Source organism: Cygnus olor, chromosome 8 (assembly GCF_009769625.2).
Source record: "Cygnus olor isolate bCygOlo1 chromosome 8, bCygOlo1.pri.v2, whole genome shotgun sequence".
NCBI classification, from domain to species: Eukaryota; Metazoa; Chordata; class Aves; order Anseriformes; family Anatidae; genus Cygnus; species Cygnus olor.
In genome coordinates this window covers 1,260,899-1,280,593 of record NC_049176.1, presented here as the reverse complement: position 1 = coordinate 1,280,593, position 19,695 = coordinate 1,260,899, and the positions used below count along the sequence as shown (strand labels likewise).

The 19,695-nt window shown below is 36.9% G+C and overlaps 1 protein-coding gene across 8 annotated transcripts in view; it reads left to right on the top strand.

Moving 5' to 3' along the window:
* The window catches only part of BCAR3 (BCAR3 adaptor protein, NSP family member), a 96,755-nt gene that overhangs the window by 60,510 nt on the left and 16,550 nt on the right, over nt 1-19,695 (top strand). For 7 of the 8 annotated variants that reach the window (XM_040565618.1, XM_040565619.1, XM_040565617.1 and 4 more), the window contains exon 3: nt 430-469. In XM_040565618.1, coding sequence (XP_040421552.1) covers nt 430-469 — 40 coding nt within the window. Of the gene's footprint in view, nt 1-429; nt 470-14,770; nt 15,382-19,695 lie in introns of those variants that run through there. The other variant, XM_040565620.1, reaches the window with a different exon arrangement.

The following is a 19,695-nucleotide window of genomic DNA, read 5'->3' as shown; positions in this document are numbered from 1 at the left end:
TAAGTAACTTAAATAGGAAAACAATACAAGTAAAGAAATAAATTTGAAAGCTCGAGAGATTTCTCCCTTTACTTGATATGTTTTAGGTGGCATATAACTATTATCAGCCATCTTTTGGAGTGTTTTTTTTATAAGATTGTTTTTACTTTGTTTAAAAATGGATAATGATCTTTATTTCCCAAATTAATTAATAGTAGTTCTTCTACTAGTACTGATTTTCTAGGAGGAATCAGTGGTTTATAAATTAGTTGAAAGTTTAAATAGGCCATCTAGATACACGGGCATTTTTTAACAAGGATTTTAACATGATCTAGTAGCCTATTGCTCATGTGAATATCTATTCAGGATGAGAAATATCTGAACTCACCATTTTTTTCTGTTTTTGTTTTTGTGTCCTTTCTTCCTTCCTCTTGCCCCGTTTTCTTACAGAGATCAGAATATTCTGGATCCTGCTTTGGAGTATGTTAAGGTAAGGTAACAGTTCTTACCCTCCACATATTTCATTCGGTATATAACCAGCACTGCCAGAGTCTTTCCAGTTCTTTGTAGTTAAATAGTGCTTCAGTCTATCTTTTGTTACAGATAAACTAATTATAAATGTCAGACTGTTTTCTGCATGCTTTAGTGGACATCATGTTTCAGGGGTAGACTGCATTTTGATATTGGGGCCTCTTCTCAGTTACATGGTGACTTTGATCTTTGTTAACAATTTAAAAGAATCCATATTCTTGTTTATGCATTTCTTGGGAAGGAACATATCTGCAAAAATTACAAAAATTCAGGTTTATGGTTTTAGCAATATATTTACTAACACTATAGTTAAAAATTTTACTTCTGATCCAAAAAGTAAGTGGAATCCTGGCAAAACTGTATATTCTGTTTTCCTTTTGTACAAGATGAAACTGCTTAAAATATATAAATACCTATTTTGTTAGTGTAAATCATAAACACTCTGGAGCATTCATAAATTTTATTCAAAAGTCAGTCCTGGTTTGGCAATATAGAAACTTTGGAAGAAACCTTAGGGATGTGATTCCGTACTGAGAGCCTCTTGTAGTGCTGCATGTCTGTAATTTCCACTGAATTAGCACCTTTTATCATGGTTAATTTAAATGAATAGTATTTCATAGAAAACAAAAATCTGGTTTACAAGTCATGTCTCTCAAATATGGGATTATTTAATTTCTGACTTCTTTTCTCTGTCTTTTAGAAGATGCTAATTTTCCGTAAAGGATCTGAGAAATACAGATTATCCTTGACTATAGGGTATTTCTGTAACTGTTCCATGTGGACATGTGAATTTCTCAGATGTGTATATTTCTGCTTTAGGTTAGAGTTGAGGTGATGAAGAAACTAAAGAGAGCCAATAGCAACAAATTGAATAGGATATTCCAAAGTCAGCTGGGTTCTGCGGCTAGAATTCCCTGTGTGGGTGTTCATAGTTGAGGAAAATGGAGGGGTGCCCAGGTTAGGGTTGAGGCTGATAGAACAAGTAAACTAGGAGAAACAGTAAGGCAGTGTTGGGAGGGGAGAGATGTATCTTAGGTGTGCCTGCCCTGAGCCTCACTCCTGGAGTGCTGAGTGGGAAGCCCTGGATGGACCTTGGATCTGGCCTGTTAACCTGTCTTGCCTGAGGCTTGCTGGACTGTCACAGGACTTGTCAGTGTCATCACCCTCATCAGCATGCTTGTGCCTTGGTGCTCTGGGACTGGACCTTATTGGGGAGCTTGCCTAGGCATACCTAGTCCCCTTCAACTGCAAGACAGCTAGTTTTAAACTTTAAAATAGTAACAGGTAAGCAGAGCAACTTCACAGCTGCAAATCCTCACTGTTTCTGTAGTGATGCAAACATGCTACTTGACGTTGTGGGTCCCATAAGAAAGGCAATACTTGTTCAGAACATGCTCCTGCTGGGAAGTGTTCAACATCTCTTCAGAATTGGATTCTACGGTAAATAGAATGGGCAGAATTAATTCAGGTACAAGAAATAACATGGTTATCTTCTGATTCAATGTGCTCTGTTTCACAGTGGAAAGAATATCATAGTGCTTATCATGGCAGTAGTGACTACATGCAGACACTGCTACAAAGGGCAGAGAGACTGATGGTAAACTCAGAAGCCAGTTGTATCAATTTTCTCTTTATGCAAACCTTTACCTTGCTAGAATCTGGTGACAAGAAGTAATATGAATAGTTCCTTGCATTTAGATATGCTCTGGCTGGAGGAAAGGCAAAATAAATTATTTTTCCTTCTCTATTCTGTTCAAGATACAAGATAGAAAAGGCATGATTATAAAATTAATCCTCTGAAGATGTTCTTTTATAGGCTGCTCTCTATAGATGTGCTGTGGTTTCAAATACTTGAATCTAGAGTACAGCTCACAAATGGCAGTTTTCTGCATCTTGAATGTTGATGTATTAGTTCATTCAGTATACAAAGAGACCTAATTATACAAAAGCAAGTTCTAAGGAAAAAAATGCACTGATTTGCTGGAGTCTGAGTACTGAAGTGTCTGTATGACTTCAACCCTTCCTTTGTCTTCACAGCGTTGCTGAAACCATGGTCACAGTTAAATGGCTCTTTCAAAAACCCTTTTATGGTAGAAGCAAAAACAGGCCAGACTGCTTTGAGTCAGGCTGCTAACTAAGTCATGAAAAAGATTTACAGACACAATAGCACGTTGTACATTCTGTGAGATTTTTACAAGTTTTATGAGCCAAATAATAGATCCATTGGTAGTCTCAGCAGGTTCCTCCCACACCGTGAGTCTACGCATCCACAGAACAGTCTCCTGCAGGGGAGAAATGATCAAGTGTTGGCAGCTTTGAGTGTGTTGGAGAACTTCTTGAGAGTTGTTTTGATCAAATTTGTGTGAACTGAAGATAGCTTTCTGTTCCATTCCTATGCGCTGTAAATACTTTAGGATCTTCTAGACAGAAGTCTGCACTATAGTCATTAAAACTGTATCACAGCAGAAAGAAAGAAACAGATTTCTCTCTTCGTTTTATGGAAATCTTTTAAGTATTTCCCGTGGAAAAGTGCTAATAATTACAGAAATACTCATCAGAATATTATTAAGGCCTGAGATTTTGGAAATGTATTTTAATCCATTACAAGAAGAATTACAGAATTTATGACTGATTGTCTGCTGAGCATGGTCATGAGGCAAGTTTATATTTAGATTCATATTTGAAAATCAACTGTCACTGGTTTAAGGAAGCTACAGCTGCAGAAAAATGCCATTCCCTTGTGATGTTCTACTGAATGATACATGTTTCTCAGCACCATAGTGTTCATTTTTCCCTAGTTTTACTCCTTGATTTTTTTATAAAGCAAGCTGTCAAAGATCATATTGCCATTTGTGACAGCTTTAGTGAACGCAACTAAAAATAAAATGTTGGTGACATTCCAATATGTTGGTTATATCTAGTTTTGCAAGATAGGACAGTACTTTGTGGGTTTAATTCAACTGCAGGGAACTTGGATCCCATGATGAGGTTTATTGATGCACAGTTTGTATTGCACAAATTCGTCATATGGTTGATGTCAATCACACGTGGGGGCATTTGACCCTCATCATTCTAATGGCTGTTCCAAGAAGATAACCTGGGAGGAGTACTGTCAAAAGGGAAGTTTGTTTGTGTATATGTACATTTGGGAAGGTTTAGAAAAAAATCCTTGTCAGCATAACACATATCTGCAGTTTGGGAAAGAGTTCTTCCTGATCACATTTGAGATTGCATTGCAAGAAGCCTTTTTTAGACATGGAAATATATTAAAGAAATCCCCCCACTGGAAAACTTGCCAAGTACAGTGTATACCTGTTTATGAGCCGCTGTGTATCACTCTCCTGTAGAGGCTTGTCTATTGAGATGCGAGTTGTGACTTGTGAATGGAAAGTTTGTTGGGTTTCTGAGTTGTCTGACTGTTAGACATTAAGTATCTGAGCTTGGAGGATTGACTAACACTAAGGCACCAAATGTTCTTTTTGACTCTGTAAGTCTTTTTTTTTTTTTTTCCTTTTTGCAACTGCAGTAGTGGCAACAGCATTGCAGAAGGTAGAAGTATCAGGTGAGTATTTCAGCAAGGAAAAATGGAGTATGCCCATACAGTTAAGTTTGACTTTACATATTGCTTTGTCGCTATGGGATTGGTATCCAACTTGAAGATCGTTGGCTTGACCTTGGCATTGGTCTCAATGATGTTTTACTAAGACATTTACATTTTTCCATGTTTCTCTACCTAGTAGGAGCTTATGCTTCACAAACATCACTCCACAGCAGTTACCTCTTGTATATAAATCGTGTAATTCAGAAAGTTAAGAAACTGTTAGATCTAATCTAATGTTAAATATATAAATTTATCTACCTCACAGTGCAAAAAATCCTTAATTTTTTGAGGCTTGCTGACTTAACTGATAGTTATACGCTGCCCTCTGCTGGAAAAAAACACTGTACCTGTATTTTAATCGAGATGGCTACTAAAAATCAAAATTTTCATAATTTATTATAACTTTCATAGTAATAAAAACTCCGTTTATTTTTCTACAGAGGCAAAGAATGAGGAAGAAAGATTTCCACCATCTATGCTTCCTCTTGTATCATAAAAATTCTTGAGAAATTCTATATGAGAGTGTCACTGACATTGTTATAACAGATGTTTTAATCTGTTCAGCAGCCCAGAAAATTTTCAAAAAAGACTTTAGGAGTTGTATACGTAATTGAAATTCAGCAGCTCTTAAGTAGTTAATTGCCCTAAAATCATTATGAGAATCTTGCTCCCATGTATTTGAAATTAATGAAAACTTGTTTCATTTGATAGAGCAGTTATCCATAATTACACCCAAGCTTCAATACTTTCCAATGTTGAGATTTGTTTGACCCAACAGGTTACTGTCTGAAAAGATGGCTGAGTCAGCAAGTCCATAGTCTTTTGGGTACAAAGTGGTGAATAAAATTTAAGATTGTGTTTCCAGTAAATATGCAGGAATGGTGATTCTACAGCTGTGCAAGGCAATGCTCTTCTCAGTCTGCTGTCCTAGTTCACGTTTCCCTAGTAGGGTGATTCCTAAGTTAGCCTGTTAATGTCTGGGGCTTTTTGTTCTTTCCCAACCCCTAATTCTTGAATGACCTGATTAGCTCTTAAGATCTGGGTTTTGTTGTGGTGGTGGTGTTTTTGTTTGTTTTAGCATACTGAGAGCAGGGATTTTATTTTATTTTTTCATTTTGAATAATAATCCTTATGAATTTAGTCAAGTGGATAGTGACTTTCTAATTTTTCTGGCCTTTATTGTGAAGTCTTTTAGCAGTGGCTCTTGCATTCCCTTTTCCTGATGCTGAAATAGAGTTTAGGGTATTTTGCATGTGGAACAGCTTTTGTAGTGCCTAGTGTGCTTTGGTAAATCTAAAATATTGATAGGTCTTTTTGCAGCATGCATTCTCTCTAATAGCATGCTAAAGATTAACCTTACATTTAGCCTCTCATTATAAATTTGACCCTGTTGACGTCCGTATTCTAGTACTTGAATATTATCACTCATTAACTCTTAAATTATGTCTGTTCTGGAGTCATCGCAAGCTACTGAATGCACTGATATTGCAATAAGCTTTGAGTAGAAAACCATCTATAAAATTACACTGCACTATTTTTTCTGGTGCCAGTAGACACTTAGTTGATCTTTTCAGTATCTTTGTTAGATCAATGACTATTATCGAGCCATGTTCACAGATGAGAAATGTTAACTGGAAAAACCTGAATCTGACAGGTCGCCAGAAATTTTGAGGTGCAGAGAAAAGCCTAGCTTTCATATTATGAATAATTTTATTTTGTCTCTAGAGATCGTGTGAAACTTGGATTTAAGTGAAAAAAACTTTCTCCAAAATATTAATGCCTATGGCCTTCAAATGCTGACAGTTACAGATTGCTATTTATGTTATCCCCAAGTCAAAATGATAGTGTCAGTGAAAAGAAATAGTAGTAGGTGATGAAGATTATTTATGTTTCAAAGAAAGGGGGAAAAATGGGTGTTTTTTTTTACTTTTAAGACATTGTCTAGTTCTTCTTGATTTGTGATTCATTTTCATTGCAAATGGAGTTACTGCATACCTCTGTCAGATATCGTGGTTGTTGAAGGGACGGATCATTTCTGGAAAAAACAGTGCTTTCCTGTGTAATCCCGTACCCAATCCTTTACACTGCAGTAGGCACTGTATTCGCTTACTTGCTAAAAAAGAGCATGCCATTTCCCACAAAAGTGCTTCCCATGGGGAAGAAAGAAACGTGCTGAATCATACCTTCACTGTGTCTAATTTCTCCTACCTCAACTGCAGTGTACATTTTAAGTATTCTTGGTAAGAGCAACCCTGTGCATGATAAAAAGTGTTTGAAGATTTGAGCGGAGAACATAAAACTAAATATAGTTGTAAAGCGGGTTTAGTTTTCTTTCCATTTTCAATTTCTGTACAAACACTTGTGTCTATTGACACAAGAAGAAAAAGGTGTCTTGCTGTGTGTTGGCATCAGCTGGAATTCTTATAACTTACAGTAGTCTTTTATATATCTATGTTAATAGGTGTATACATATATAAATGGTATGAGTGCAGATAAAATTTAATCCTTTTCAAGTGAGATATTTGAACTCTGCAGAACAGAAGAGAGACCTGATTGCAGTCTGCCATCTTTAGTGCTGATCTGTTCTTAACTGTTACTGAGCTGTGTCCTTTGTGCAGAATACTTTTCATTTTGGGTTTTCAGTATTGTTCCACAGGAACTGTGCTTTGAAGATGACAGTTATAGATGTGATTGGGTCCTTTTCATTATCTTGTGGGTGGGCTAATAGCAAAGGCTGATTGGCACATGAAAATGTTTATATTTAACTCCTTCATAGTGGCACCCGACTTAAGTTGATTTTTAAACATATATAAATACATAAACCACAAGGGGGAGTGAGTATATAGCTTGTTGAAGTCAAATTATTAAAGAGCATTTCAGGTACTCTTCCTGACAAAGTGTATGGAGGTGAAGCTCCTAATCTCTCGGAGCTATGTTTATAGAAACTAATTAGGGTAAGACTGGTATATTGTGCATGTCTGTACAATCTTGCCTCTTTTTGACATACTGTTTGGCTATAGGTTGGCCTGTAGAGAAGGCAGCAGAAGGAACATTAGAAGTATATTTCAGTAGAGATACCATCTATTAATTTGTGTTCTCAGAGGAGCAGGATTTGCTGATTGTGGTTTTTGTATGTCAGATACTATTAGAAACTAAGCACCTATGTGAATGAGAGAATATAATGTTATGTTGGCTATCTAGAATACGCTGAGGTCATTTGCCTCCTTGCCCTCAAATCTTTCCATTAGGAAAATGTTGAAAGGGAGCATATGAACTGAGGTGAGCTTGCTGCTTTTGTTTCAATTTCATCAAAGTGTATTACGCAAAAATGTATGAGGGAAACAGGCCTTTCCAAACTCATACATGCTGCTAAAGAGTTTGAAAAACTGAGCTCCAGCAGAGCCCAAATGACTTGTGGATTTGATTTTTAAGTGTTACACAACCAAAACCCCTCCTTCTATAAAAGGGAAGTATTCTTGGATATTTGGGAGTTTTCAATAGAAGGTTGATTTTAAGGTGCCTCCCCTCGGCAAAGTAAAATATATGTGTATATAATTATTTTTTTTGAGTTACAGTTGAAATTGGAGTAAATCTCAGATAAACACTTTATTTTGATAGGACTGGAGAGATTTTTAGAAGAAGAAATCTGCAGCTAGCGATTGCATTAAATGGGTCCTTTTTATATGCAAGAGAACTGTACTGTGTCAAGTATAGCTGAAGTTAGACTAATGACAGTTATGTCGGCTAAAAAGAGAAGAAAATATGAGCCAGAAGTTTGGAACTAATTCTGAAAAAAAAAAAAGTAAATTTACGCCTTTTCAAATTTATTTATTTATTTATTTTTATTCCAATACAAGGAATAAATTGAAAAAATAACAGGTGAGGCATTACAAAATAGCTTCATGTTTGTACACAAGTTGGCAGACAGTAGATGGAGCTCAAGCGTATATAGACTAGTTTTTGATAAGTTATATAAAACTGGCTGGTGGCCTCTTAATAGATGGCTGTAAGACAAACTATGCCTATTGTCAGACATCTGAAAAGTTTGCATGTTATTAATAAAAGACCAGGTTTTTCAAAGGTATTTGGATATCTTAAAGTGCGCCTTAGGACCCAGTAGGAAGCTCTTCAGGAGGTTGGGCACCTATTTCTTCCAGTTTCCAATCTGTATTTTTAGATAAATCGTATTTCTAAAGAGGTTTCAACACTGAATGCTAAATAGATGCAAACTCCATGTTCTTACTCTTACTGTACAACAGCTACAGACCTTACAGAACTGCAATAGAAGGAAGGAGTTTTGCTGACCTCTCCTGTACCACACCCTTGCAATGCAAACAAATGTAATTACAACTACAGCTCTATCTATTGCTTTATTATCAGGAGCTGCACCAGCAGCCTGCAGGAAGTGAGGTTAGAGGAAGGACATGAAAGAGTCAGTTCCAGTAAGACATATCACAGGAGTGGTACGACCTGAGCTGGGTGGTGGGACATTACAGTACCTGTAGACAGTTAAGGACAAATAAAAGTAAGCAGTGTTTTTGAACTGTGTTGTCATCCCTTTTCTCCCACATATTCTACAATTTAAAAAGTGTTCAGCTGTGAGCAGTTGGGCACTACTTGTATTTGGAGGCATCCCCCACAGAAGTTTGGTTAGGGATGCTAGGCCATGTCCTAATGACTAAGTACTAAGACTAAACAGTAGTGGGCATTGTGAAGATGCTGTTTGTGTGGACAACTTGTTTGGCAGTTGTATCCTCTGTTTCCTGACTTTTTCTTGCATCAAAAGAACAAATAATTAGTTATAGAGAGAAGTCATACATGCTAAATGAAGAATGTTCCAATCTTAGGATCTCCATGCTTTGATTTGTTTTTTCTCTTTAAAATTTTATTCATATTATACCTTATTACAACCTTATGGATGCCATTTTATAGCAATAGGTGCTCACAACCCTTGTTAGATTGTGCGCGTGCACTGTGCAGTCAGGAGGTGCCTGCCATATGTCGTCACTAGTCCCACGCACTGTGCAAGCAGGAGGTGCTGTATGCCGTATGGTGACATGAGTCCAGCGCCAGTGAGCGGCATGCTCTGGATTGGCTGCCTGCTGCATCAGATCGGATTTATGCTGTTAACCCTCGTACTGTACACCATGTCTTCTCTCGTTTATAGTTGACTTTCTGGGTGGATTGTTTACTTTCACTTAGTGGAAAGAAATCTAATGTAGCATTGCATGTATTCCACTGGATATTGTTGGGCTGATTTAAATGCTTAGGTGATTTGTCGATGTAGCACCATCTAACAGTGGCAAGTCACCAATTCCATTGTGTTTAGTTTAGTCTAAAATTATTTCTCTGTAATATGAAATCAAGAATCATAAGTCTATGTGTGAATTATAAGTACACCCGTGAATATGAGTGCTGTTTGGAGCAGATGATCTCGATGGTATTTTCCAACCTTTATGATTCTATGGAAATAACTTTTTTTTTTAGCTCCGCAGACTGTTCTGATAACTTCAGACTGCTTGTGAGCTTTCAAGTATTTGTATTTTTACAGAGTTCGGTTGCATTACTTGAGCCACTTGCAACTTTGAAGCCAAAGAAATCTTTGGTTGGTTTTGTGATGAGAGAAAAAGAAGCCCAAAACCTCAAGAGAAATGATTCCTACATTCTGTCTCATTTAATGTATAAGATTAAAGCAGCCTAAAAGGATTCCCCCAGAACAGGTTTGCACTATCCAATGTGAATACTTCAAGCTCTTGCATATGCAATGTGCTGTGAATGGGGCTGGAGACAGTTTAGGTGTGTCAGGAGAACAATCCCAATCTGCAGTGCTGAATAAGTGTAATTTAAACCAGATCACGAAACTCCCTAAATAACTCCACAGGCTTTATAAATAATACAGATGGGATCAGGAGAGACACCTTAATTTCTCTTCCTGTTGGACTATTAGGAACCTGATACAGAATGTGATTAAGTGTCCTTAAACTTGTGTCCTTAAGTTCTATGCGTTTAGAAAGACTTTCTTAATAAACTTACCTATCAAAAGCACTCTAGCTAGCCAGCCATCCTTAGAAACAAATGAAGGCATTTTCAGATATTTTAAGATTCTTGGCAAGAATCTTTGAAAACAAAGAAAGGAATCTGATATGATAATTGATCTACTGATGTTGGAAAGTATTAGAAATGCATTGATAGATTGACTTAGCAGAAAGATCACGTTTGCTGTTTCTTAGGTGCATGAAACAGTTTATTTCTCGTGCAGTCAACCCAAAGTACCAGCAAAAGGTTGTAGAACAGGAGAGTGGAAATGGCTGAACCATCCTTAGCTCCTCTGAGTCAATATTTACTAGATATAAATTAAGTGTAATTTGGAGCAGCCTGAAGGCTGTTCATAATCATGCTGGGTGAAAGAGCTCCGTGGTAGCCAACAGTGCAAGAATTATTTTACCATTACCCAGAGGTTTCTTGTGTACTACTTTCTTCCAGTAGTCTTAATTTTCATAGTGATGTATCACAGTGTCATACGAAGGGTTCCAGTTCTGACTCTGGTTCTTAAGAATGCGTCATCTATTCATTGAACTATATGTGCAGAGCTTGTGTAACCTTTATTAAAAAAAAATCCTATTAGTTTTGCTTAAAAAAATAGATTCGCTATCTAAACAAAGCACTCTTTCCTGCTGGTTATACTATTGATTTAAAAACAAACAAAAAACAGCTGCTGTATAAAATTGTACAGTATTATTTTTAAGAGTTAATTTCATTGTTTCTGGCATTCCCACACCATACATAGTTTTTTATTCTTTAATTTGTAATTTATGCAGTACAGTTTGGGTTGAGCAGTGGATGTAAAACTTTTTTTACTGCTGCTTAGTAACAAGCCTTTCAAATGAAAAATAGGTACGCCCACATTGAGTACACATTAGGCCAAATTTACTTTCCAGATTGAGCTGTGCTAGTCTCATTGAAGCAAAGAGATTGTGCCTACAAGCAAGGTAGTCAGTTGAAGATGCTCATTCAGTCCCAATGCTTTCAGTATGGAAAATACTAGAGGGGGAATCCAGGTCCTGTTGAAAAGGTTTGGAAAGATGATTCATATGTAAAAAAAATAAAAAATAATAAAAAAAAATTATTTGCCTTGCTTGTTTTTTTATGTGCTGTTTCAGGTGAAGGAACTCTGTCAGGAATTGTATCATTCGAGCTAGACCATTAAAACTATACCACTGAGTTTCCCTAGGTAAATGAGTCACACAAGAAGTTGCAAAACTAGTAGGTCTTTCTGAAAGACATGAATGTACACGTAAAGTCATCAAGGCCTGGGGAAATGTGTGCATTAACTAGTGAACCACAACAGTGGTTGGATTTGCAGTCTAGGGCTTGATAAAGAAGGAAAGCACAAGTACGTAAAGGATATTGCATCCTCTCTGTTGTCAGAAGTACCGTATCATGCTGTTGTTGGGATCTGGGGGTTGTTTCTTTTTTTTTCCTTTCAATAGATCGCTTCATGATGAACTGTATTAGAACTGTCGCTTCAGCCTTCAATTCTTTGGAAATCTATTTTTTTAATTCTTACGATGACTGAGAACTTTTGTCTGAATTCTAGTGTAGGTTTATTCATTGCTAAGTCATAATAAATCCCCCCCTGCAAGCACCTCTCCTTTTTCAAACTGATTTCTGATTCTTTTTGGAGCAAAGGTAACCCACCTTACTTTTCATTGCTAAACCATTTAGCTTCTGTTACCAAAATAACTTACTCATCCTAATAGCTCTTTTCATCACCTGGAATGGTTTTGAGTTACTTGTATTGTGCACTGATTTCTAATACTTTCTTGTCATCATTACATAGTAGAAATGCTATATAATAAAAATTCAAGGATGCATCCTTGAATTTCACTTCCCTTTTTGTGTATGTGTTTTTCCTCCTCTATAAATTGGATTAGGATTTTACTATAAGAATTTCTTTGTGAAGATTCTTCAGAAGTACCGTCTTTGATATGTCCTCCCATAGTACCAAAAATGTCCAGACACAGTCACAGTCAAGGCTTTCGTCTTTGGAATTCTTCAGAGTATCTTTTGATCTCTTCTCTAAAGCAATCTTAAGGATTTCCTCAAAGTGGAAAAAGAACTTAAAGTATATTAAAATACACTGCATCATAGAACAGAGAGAAAAGGAGGTTACTTTCACGTTTAGTGTTTTATTTACTCATTCCTTTTTTCAGTCTGTCAGACTACTTTGAGGTGTTTCTTCTCCCCAGCTATAAGTAGGACTCTGTATTCAAAGCCGTCATTGCCAGCTTCTTTTCTGAGCTATCTTTTATCCTTTTTCTTGTCAAGGTAATCACTTTTGAGTCCATTTTCTTTCATTCTAGAGAGTTTTCCTTTCCTCAGAAGAGTTATGGGCATAACATCTCCTGCACTGAGCCATGTAGTGTGACTAATTTTATGAACATTCCGGTTATATTGCTTAATTTGGTGCTAGTTACCTGCAAACATTTGGTGGTCAAACAGGGTAAGAGAACTTCACACATCACGCTTCCTTTTTCTTGGTTTCAAGACTGGGGTTACATTTTCTGTTTGAATGGGCTCTCCATTCCCCTTGCTTTGAAAGGCAGCGCACATTTTAAGTCTTTGCTCAGTGCTGCTGCTTGGTTTATGTGCCAAGTCCCATTGCTTGATGCGGGCACTGAGGACGTTTCACATTGTTCGATCAATGTGGGAAGGAGGTACTCTATTATTAGGTGGGAAGTATTGCTTTGCAAGGTAATATCTGAGGACATCCATAAACGTTTAATATATATGCCCTCCTAATTATGGGTTATATTTGTTGCTGATGAAAAAGACAAGTAGCTCTTCCTTTTAACCACTCCTTGGGATTTACTCTTTCCTAAACTGAGGTCTGAAACATCTATGACTTCCGGATTTTTTGCTACCATCCAGTTTATAAATGACTGATACTTTCAAAGTTTCTCTTTAAGTGTTACAGGCCTTCTTGTAACACTTAATCCAGTGCATTTTGTTTCCTTCACATCTCCTAATCAGGCTGCTTTGGAGGTGAGGTGTTCGCTGTAAGTGCTATTATAACTAGGCAAGTTATTTCCCTTTTTTGGCTTAGTTCTTGAGAGGTCATTGAGGTGTGGAGGGCAGGTACTTTGCTGATCAGTGGTTTACCAGTCAGTAAGCTATCCACTGACTGCATAACCTGGGAATTCGTTAACTCTTTCTTTCCTCTTATTGTGGGGAGTTTTTGTTCTCAGAGCTTTTCATACCCTCTCCTCTTGTTTTCTGTTGGTAGAAACTACCTCCAAACCAAGAAAACTCACTTTTGATTGCACACTTCACAGCAAAAGTTGTCTTTTGAAGTTAAAATACAAGCTGCTTGGACTGCAGAAAGTAGATAGCCTCGTCTATTTCCTAAATGAAGCAGATCAGAGTAGGTGTGCTTAATACCATTGTTAAGCAGAAGAGGTAGAATGAGTGCAAAGTTGTGAGAACCAATGCTGCATTGATTTAACTTAATTTCTTGGCACCTCAGTCTGCACACTGAAGTTCTAAGACAAATTTTAATGAATCGCTAGTTAATCTTGAATGAAATAAAACTTCTTAAAATTACTGAAATAAAAAATGTAGTGTGTTATTATTTGAACAGTTATTTTTGGTTTGCTGGTCCCTTTTCTCTAGTGGTATCTTCTGTCAATGAATTCCACAAGCTTTTCATACATTTGGGTGAAATTCGCTTCTACTAGAATTTACAAGACAGAGTCAGCATCTTTTTTTTTGAGGGTGTGTGTGATAAATGCAGTTTTTATTCTTGTTCTCTACTAGTGGCAATGGAAAAAAAATAGAATATGGTGCTTTATTAACCATGTAAAATATTCTGAACAAGTTGCCTTTGGTCAACAGGCCATATGTTAAATGGAGAAATGGATTAAAAAACATTTTGCAGCTATAGAAGAACTACACAAATTATGCTTGAACTAAACTATGTAGTCTCTGCAACTTGGTAGGAGTAAGAAATCCGAGACACAGCTGAACAGTTGAGGTTTCACCTGGATGAAAAGAATGCTGCTTAAGCAGGCAGTGCAGAAATGTGCCCATCTCATTCCATAGACAATCTGTGATCAAGTTGTATCCTTGGAGAAGGATACTGTGATGCATAAATTCTGGAATGTCACTGGAATGCAGAATGTGAGACAGGAAGATTAGAAGCACGGAACAGAAGAAACTGTTACGCGGTTTTTAGTTCTCTTTTCCACAGCACAAAGACATTGAAAATTACAGATGAAATATACTAACAGTCTCAATCTTGCAGGTGATCTCCATGTGTGAGTATGGTATCCAAGAGAATAAAATCACAGGTGTAAATATAACTTGTTTTTATTTTGTTTTGGTGTTCATTTTTACTTTGTCAAAGCAGATTGTCTTTAATCTTTTCTTTCTCTAGCAAATTGCACAATCCCATGGAACTATCATCAAGCTAAAGCTGTCAGGTGTTAGCTGTACCTACTAATGGTACCTTGGTTACTCCACTAATACTGACCATGTTGGCAGTCTTGGTTTCTTGCTATTTTTTTATTCTTTTTTTTTTTTTTTTTACAAGGACTAGGTGCCAGAAACTTCCTAATTAAAAATAAACAGATTTATCGTTTTCCTTGGTTACTGAAGCTCTAAGGATGTAAATCTTATTCAAGTATGATGAACAACAGTTGTCAAACACTAATCAACTGCTTTTTCTCTTCGGTTATCTCTTTTATGTGTTTGGAGGTGTTATTGATGATGCAGATAAAAATATTGCATGACTGGGCTGGAGCAACTGATTAAGGTTTTATCAGCACAGGGAGACAGTCAGGTTCTGTATCTCATCGAGAAGTTTGCCTTGAGCTGGTGCCTTAAATGCAGCTCTGAGCCAGGGGATACCAAGATAGAGGAGCTAGGATTTCACTGGGTGAGTGGAACAGATCACATGAGGATTCTGGCACACACTGTATGGCATGCTGAAAGCAAGAATGACAGTGGTGACTGAATTGATAGTATCAGCTTCAGCTGTGGAAAGCGTCCCAGACTGATATGTGAGCAGGGGGTGTAGCAGCACTGGCAGGCAGTGGTCATACTAAAGAGCTTGCTAAACCTCTGAAAACTACAAGTAGTGACCATTCATCTTCAGTCTTGAGGACACACAAGCAGAAGAACTGAAAATGCCAAAGGATTATAATGTTTTTCAAATGCTGATTGCAGCACTTTGCTGCTTTTATCATCGTAAATCTATTATCAGAGTCAAGGTAGGTGCCCTGTTTCAATAACAGTAAATAAACAGTATGCTAGTCTGTAATGCTCTTAGCTTCTGTTCAGAAGTGTTTATATGATGGATGGATGCAGTGCGTTTCTGTTCTAAAGAACACAATGCACCATTATCTCAGAGAGAAGCTTAAACAGCTTTCAGTTTTATGAGCCTGAAGCTGACTGTCTTCGTGTTGAAACTGCAAGTATAAAAATGCCCTGGTTTTGGACTTGTTGAAAAGAATTTTAACAAAGTTTCAAGCTTTCAGAATGTGAATCAGATCACTTGGTTCCCTGTCTTTTTCACCTGCTTATTGAAAACATAGGCAACTTTGCTCAGAAGCTGTTTTTAAAAACCCTTTAGACAATTTTGGACTTGACCTTATATTTCAGAACTTTTAAAATTAAAGTGAACAAAATGCACATTATATGCATGCAAAGATCAAGTCTTTTTAAACATTCAGAACAGAAGGGGGTAATTGTACTGTAATCAGGTAGATTTACTTTTAGGTGACTTAGGTTTTTTTTACTTTTTAGGTGATTACTTTTGAGTATCTGTGAGCTACACCTAAACTTCTAAATCTTTTTATTTAAGATCTATGCTTGAATGGTTCTTTGAATTATGGTCAGCTCTTTAAGTTACTGTCTAATGTGTATGTTTTTTCTGGCACGCCTACAATGAGGAAGGATGTTACGGTTGCTGTCTTGTAGCCTGTAGTCTTTCAACTTTTGATGGAGGCACTTACAGATTGGGAACAACCATTCCTCACCTCTCTGATGCCCAGCGATTCAGCCTTCTAACTGTCCCTTTCTGAAAGTGGGAAGTGGGGATCAGTCTTCTGGGCATGCTGAAAAAGTGACTTTTATCAGACTGTCTTCTCTTTGACTGTGACAAATACCAGAAGTTATCATCAGAATGGAGAGCTAGAGATGCTGTCCTGTTATTGTAATTTTCATTTTCTTTAGAATTTCAAACACAAGGCTTAAAATTTTGTTCTAAAACTTCAAAAATGAGATTGGGTTTTATTGCTGGTTGTCAGAACAGTTATAAAACTGTTGTTCTTGACCATGCATGCCCTTTGTTTAACTTGGCATGAATTCCTAATACCTAAAATAACGGTGGTGTTGTCATAGCAACTTTCCATTTGGTCTAATCTATATGGTCTCCAAAGAAACTGAAACATTAATAGTGTTTGCAGTATGGATGGTAAAAAATAAAACCTTTTATGCAGAAAAGAAAATACAGCTGGACTCTTTCAAAAATAAGGTTCTATTTAAAGAGATTTGCAGCATTTAAAATAGATTTGAGTGCATGTGTTCCAGAATGCAGATTTAGCATTAGATGAATCCGCTGAACTGCTATTTTAAGAAGTCCTTTGGTAGGAAACTGGGGTGCATTTGTTTAAGAGAAAATGGTTGTGGGTATAGAAACAGCTGGTGGTAAAGTCAAGTAAGGCTCTCACCTTGAGGCCAAATGATGTCTGTTCCATTAAGTGCCAAAGTGCCTAGGACTGTATGAACAACTTGGCGTAAGTTGTCTTAATTTGTGGAAACCTACCACTTCAAGCAAAATCAGTTTGTGTAATTAGGTGAGATTAATTCTTTGTTCTAATAGGGAGTATTCATGTAATGAAATATCAAATTGATCCATAAATAAGTATGTTAAAGTCAGCAGCTATATCTGAGAGATTTTTTTTTTACTGCATCAAGATAAATTCATTATAACTACATTATCTGACTTAATTGAAAGTGGTATGTGGCCATGCTCAAGGGTTCCTTGTGCTCTTTCACAGCACAGGAAAAAGTTCAGCACTTGAGTACTTGCATTTCACTGTACTTCTAGCATGTGAAATTAGGATCTCAAGAAGTTTGGTTTAGTTCCCCGTACATTAATAGAAAATACAATAATCAGCGCAGAAGATCTCAGCTTGGATCAACATATTCTTCACTCGTGATGTGTCGGTACCTTTTACAATCCCATTTGTTTTTAATACCTGTTTACAGTTAAGGTCAGCTTCTGTATTTCAGGAAAATAATGAGTCTTTAAGGCTTAAGGTTTCTGTTTGGGGTGTGGGGGTGGAACTATGGAGAGAGAATGATAGATTGTGACTTTACACCACTTTGAAGCCAAAATATTGCCTTTTTTGGGAGTTAAGAATAAATCAGTGATAAACAGTGTTTTAAAAATGAAGTGGTGTAAATAATGGTATGTTTGCCATAATAAATTTTAGTTAGTTAGTTACTATTTTTGTTGTTGCTTTTCTAGCTAGTTTGGCCATCATGATCGGAAAGAAAGACCTTGATGTCTTTAAGGCCAGGTTGGATTGGGCCCTGGTCAACCTAATGTAGTGGGTGGCATCCCTGCCTAGGGCAGGGGTTGGAACTGGGTGGTTTTTAAGGTCCTTTCCAACCCAAGCCATTCCATGATTCTGTGATGTTCAAATATTTTAATTCTTAATACTCTGCTGTGATTCACCCTCAGCTGAAGCTGTCTGTGCAAAAGGGGAAAGCCACTCAAATTATTGGAACTGCCAAGTTTTAAAACTTCAAGCATGCTGATCTGTCTCACTGCTGGGCAATGTACTAATGCTATGAATGTGGCATGGGTAAGAAGCCTTTTATAAGCAACTACTTATTACAAGTGCCATCTCTTATCCTGGATGAATTGCAAACTCTTTTCATAGATAGTAGATCTTAATTAATATTTCTTCAGTATGTGATGATCTAAATCTGTTTCACTGGCATCTTTGGGCTTTGTGTATCCAGTTTCAGCTTGCACGTGGAGGCAGTTGGGCTTGATAACATGAGTTTACGAGTCATCACCACCCAGCATTATGGGTCTGCCTTTTGATGTTAAATTTGTTGATGTTGGAGAGGGCCAGATGGGAAAGACTGACTTATCAAAATGGCATGAAACTTTGTGTAGCTTCCTGGACTCCTCACTGTCTTGCTGTAGGGTTTGAGTTTTTGGTGAGTCTTACAGTGTGTCTCTTTTTTCCATTTTTCACTGCAATATGCTCTCTTTCATACATATATAGATAGTAAAGGGACCATTGTTCCTCTGTAAGGGGTTCTTGTTCACTGCTATGGGAACATTCTCCAGTGGATTGCATTTAACTTCTTGGTAGTACATTTTGTTTAGGTATTTTTCAGATTAAAACAAAATAAGTAATCAACTTCTAAAATTCTTTAGATTTGGTAGAAAAATCCCCAGGGCCGCTGAGTGATGAGATTAGGATTTGACTAACTCTAAACTCAGGATTTCTTGGGATCCATGTTCTGGAAATGAAGCTGTCCTCCTATCTCTGAATGTGGTCACCTAGAAAATTAAGGAGTTTTTATAAGTGTAGTTTTGTAGTGGAAGGTAGATCCAGAGTCCACTGGAATTCTTTCTCTTGCCTTCAGTTGACATTAGACTGAATTAAAAGCCTGTACTAAAAGACTTTTTTATTGCCCTCCTCCCAAACAAATACCTCATTTACTAGTTAAGAAAGAATGGCTACTTTCTGTGAATGTCAGGCAGGTTACATTATGCTGTTTATAATGGCAGACTGAGGACATGCACAGAATGGAGTTCATTTGATTTTAAAGAGCCATTGCAGTTATGATGGAAATTGTCATGGTGTTTTTTTTATATCTTCATCAGTAACCTCAAAAGTTGTCAGCTTATATCTAAACAACCACAGAGAAATGTTGTGGTTTCAAAGCTGCCATTCTCTTATATTAATTCAGGGCTCTGGTTAGTTCTAGACTTCTCTTGTATGTCTTAGAACAAATAATACATAAACTTTTGCTGTGCCTATGTCTCAACCAGTTAAGTCACTAGAATATAAAAATAAAATCCTGCAGAAACTGACAGTCATGTATGCAAGGAGACCTTTATCGTCTGTTTTGCACCTCCCATTACTTAACATAGCACTTGTTATAGTCCTGCATGAACTTTGTGCGGTCTGGAAGGTTAGAGAAAACTGCCCCTGTGAAGAACATTGCCACAGTTGTTTAAAATGTCCAAGGTAATCAGAAAATGTTTTACTGAATTGAAAAACTACCTTTTTTTCTGTTAGTACTTTCTCAAAAAATATTTGTGAAATAACTTTATCTTTGTATTCTCATCCCTTTGTAAGCTCTTGTACAAAATAATAATAATAAGTCACTGGCCAGGAAAAGATAAGGACCAACAAGACTGTTTTTAAGCAAAGATTGAGAGTCTGGTTCTGCATGGGTATTCTTCTAAATGCCAAGTTCAACTCTGCTGTTTCTTGTGGCTGATTAGTAGAGTTTTAAATGAAATAAAATACATTGTACTTATAAATAAA